Source organism: Orycteropus afer, unplaced genomic scaffold (assembly GCF_000298275.1).
Source record: "Orycteropus afer afer isolate SDZICR_OR568_19922 unplaced genomic scaffold, OryAfe1.0 scaffold00336, whole genome shotgun sequence".
Lineage (NCBI taxonomy): Eukaryota > Metazoa > Chordata > Mammalia > Tubulidentata > Orycteropodidae > Orycteropus > Orycteropus afer.
The window spans coordinates 251,010-254,962 of record NW_006921923.1 but is presented as its reverse complement, the minus strand read 5'-3'; the positions used below and the strand labels follow the sequence as shown (position 1 = coordinate 254,962).

At 33.4% G+C, this 3,953-nt stretch overlaps 1 protein-coding gene across 1 annotated transcript in view; it reads right to left on the bottom strand.

Moving 5' to 3' along the window:
• RADX (RPA1 related single stranded DNA binding protein, X-linked) overlaps nt 1-3,953 on the bottom strand; it is a 77,882-nt gene that overhangs the window by 54,354 nt on the left and 19,575 nt on the right. The window contains exons 4-6 of the mRNA XM_042782483.1: nt 3,224-3,332; nt 2,917-3,008; nt 2,687-2,809 (exon numbers count right to left, since the gene is read on the bottom strand). Coding sequence (XP_042638417.1) covers nt 2,687-2,809; nt 2,917-3,008; nt 3,224-3,332 — 324 coding nt within the window. The remainder of the gene's footprint in view (nt 1-2,686; nt 2,810-2,916; nt 3,009-3,223; nt 3,333-3,953) is intronic.

Genomic DNA, 3,953 nt, shown 5'->3' with positions numbered 1-3,953 from the left:
CAAGTGCTTTAGCCACTATGCTACCAGAGCTCCCAGTAGAAAGGCTTATACAGTATTAAATTATATTTGCTTGTGCAAGTATTTTCTGTCTCTTGTGTATGTATCCTAATTAGACTTTAAGCCTCAATAGCAGGGCTTATGCCACCTATTTACTTTCTTCTCACCTTGATAACATGATAGAATAAAAAAAAGTCCCTGAAAATGATAACTAATTAAGATAACTAGAAATTCACATCATAAATCTCAAATTTACTAGTTCTTTATTCTGTAATAAAGGAAATATTTTCATATGACTAAGAATAATTTTACTAATTTATATCTTTTTTCCTTTATTTCAAAAACCTGTGCCTACTAATGGTTAAAGGTGTGGATGTAAGTATATTAAAAAACTCTCTAAGTTCATAGCCATTAAAATCAGTCAGTCAGATCTAACACTTTCTAGCAGTTTGAGGTCCAGAAAATTACTTAACCCCTCTGGACGTTGGTTGCCTCACCAGCAAATGTGTAAAAGTATCAACTCTTTAAAAGGTAACTGATGGTACAAAGTGAGATAATATCTATAAGCAGCTGGTACATAGTAAACACACAACATTAATTCCCCCTTAGTTCTTAACTTTCCTAAAGCAAAAGTAAAACAATTTTTAAATAAGTCTTACTACCAAAGAGCTCTGGTAGCTTAGTGCCTAAGGCATTTGACTGCTAACCAGAAGGCTGGTGGTTCAAACCCACCAGCCACTCCTCGGAAGGAAGATAGGGCAATCTACTTCCGTAGTATACCTCGGAAACCCAAGGAGGGGTCGCTATGAGTCGGGTCCGACTGGACGGCACATAACAACAACAACAACCAAAGGATTTTGGTATTATTCCAGAAGACCTCTGGTCATAGTCCTGAAGCCCCATTAATCCTCACCATTCATTTGATGATTTTTTTCCCCTTTCACTATTGGTCAGAAGTTGAAAATAAATTGTGATTGTTGCCAACTATTTTACTATAATACATTTCACCAGGGTCTGTACATACCTCTATTAGATAAATTTCACATTATAACAACAAATAGAACATGAATTCTTGGCAAAGTTTCTTTGAGAAATCTTTATCCAATACTTGTGTCAACTTGTTGTAAAACCTTCAATGTCTTTAATGGGGTCTACTTAGTCGATTTCCAAATGGGTACAAAGAGAATTGACTGTCCATGTTTTAATTTGACTGAATCTTAAGCTTTTATATATGAAAGGCTAATAATGATAATTGATAAGAGCACAGTTTCTGAAAAACTGGTTTCAACTCCAAATTAATTCTGAGTAGATAAAGTATCTATAAACAGAGAGAGAGAGACCTGGCCATAAAAAACACCTAACATGAGGTAATGGAATTACCACCAGAGGTCATCACTGCCAACAATTTATTCCCTAAGAGAATTTATAAGAGAGGCCACATCCCTACTCTAGAAGCCGATGCCTTGGTTATGGCCAAAACCCTCTTTCTTTTCCTTCTCCTTCAAACTGAGGTAAAATTAAATTCTATTCAGATGCATGAAAAAACATTAGACTTTACAAGCATAGGGTGCATCTGGTGAGAAATAATGTTTCACATAGAGGATAAAAGGGCAGCAGAACTGCCCTGCATACAGTTTCTAGGACGTTTGGTGTTCTACAACTTCTACTTCATTGGTGGTTAAAAAAACTGGATGTAGTCAGGATTGGGAGTTTCCCTAACGCTGGAAAGTATTTAACACAGAAAACAGTGAGTGTTTTACTCATATAATAAAATAATAAAATATCATACCATCTCTAAAGTAGTTTCATGCTCAGAATTCAAGCAATGACAAATTCACTGAACTTATTGAAAAGTATTAAACATATAGATATTTTCTAATCATAGTAGAGCTAAAGACTAACATGATGTGTGAAATACATAATGGCATACCTGAAAGGTTTCAAATAAACAAAAAGAGTGGAAAAGATAAGTATCTTTGTATCTTAATGAGTGTTGTTTTTGTTGTTGTTAGTACCCTCGAGTCAGACCCAACTCACAGCAACTCTTCCTTGGGTTTCTGAAGTGGTATCACTATGGAAGTAGATTGCCCAATCTTCCTTCTGAGGAGTGGCTGGTGGGTTTGAACCGCCAGCCTTCTGGTTAGCAGTTAAATGCCTTAGGCACTACACCACCAGAGCTACAAAACATTGAACAACTGGTATAACATGAACAATCTAATATTAATTTAGTACTCAAATAGAATCATACTTACCATTGTCATTACTTAATTACACAGTCTGTTAATTCTCTACCAATTAATTCCACATTAGTAAAACCTCCAATGTCTTTAATGGGATCTACTTAGTTGATTTCCAAATGGATACAAAGGGAATTGACTACATGTTTTAATGTTACTGAATCTTAAACTTTTATGTATGAAATGCTAACAATGGTAATTGATAAGAGCACCTGTTTTCTGAAAAACTGATTTCAATTCCAAATTAATTCTAAATAAACAACCAGGATAATCTTCTCCAAAGTAGGTGGTTAATATATGTAATGTCACATATAATATTAATATAGAAAAGATTTAAACATGTTGTCAGAATGCTTGAATTTGTTAACTCAATATCATGCTAGTTCTGTAGGTCAGTTTACCATTTGCCCCCACTTTCAAAATTAAACTATAAAAATATAAGAACTGAGTACTTGGGTTAATATTTTCGAAGACTTCTGGCTGAGATGTAGAAAATAACTCCACGATAAATGGTAGTTCTGAAGTCCCATCAGCAATGTGAATCCAGCGGTATGTCAAAAATTCTTCACGGCTTTCTATATAGATAAAATATTAAAATGAATGAAGCTAACTGATTATACACATATGAACACAAAACTATTCACTGAAATACAGTTTATGACTTTCAAGTTTAAAAACTTACCTTTCTTTTTTAACCGCTGAACCCTTCCTACAAAAACTAAAACCCCAACAACATCACAGAGTTGATTTTCTGGCAAATCATCCAGCTCTGATCTAAAAAATAAAAAAAAGCAAAATTTTTAAATAAATAAATAAATACTGTATCTTTAAACAGTGGAACAGCAGTCTACAGTTATGATTATGAAAATGTATATCTACATAATTACTACAGTATAAATTTGGGTAGATTTTGAGCAAATCATAATGCATTATGTTGCAGTGACTAATGCTGAAAATTAGTATTTAAGACATTTTAGAAACTATTTTACCTGGTGACAAATTGGTTATTTAATTTTGGCAATTTCCATTCTGTTTTCACCTGCTTTTCTGAAATGATACTTATATTAGTTGGAGGATCTTGAAGGTTCAGGCAGATTTCTGAAAAAGAAATATATAACTTTAATGTTATATTTAACACATGCAAAAGTATATATATGTATAAATTACACAGCAAAATAATATATGTGTGAACATTTGCAAACCTACCATTTAACTCAAGAACTAGACCTTTTTCTATCACCATTATCGCATTCTCTTATCTTCCCACCAAAGGTTAGCCATGGCTTCAATTTTATGGTTTACCATTTCCTTACTTTTTTTAAAAAAAATAGTTTATCATTTATATATTTTTGCCCAAACAAAATACTATTTTGTTTGGTTTACTTCTAAATTTCCTATGAATAAAATCATACCATAAACAGTCTTCCAGGACTGCTTTTTCTCCCAACATACGGTGTTCGGATTTATTCTGTGTAGTTTAATATAGCAGGTCTCTGGTTTTGGTTTTTTCATTTTATTGCTGACTAATGTTCTGCAATATATTCAGTTGTTATCATGTTGATGTGATCTGGATCATTTCCAGGATTTTGATGTTACATACAGGGTTGCTATGAACATTTTACTGCTAAAAGAACTAACAGATCTGTCCTGGAGGAAGTGCAGCCAGAATGCTCCTTGGAAGCAAGAATGGCCAGACTTCGTCTCACCTATTTTGGTCAT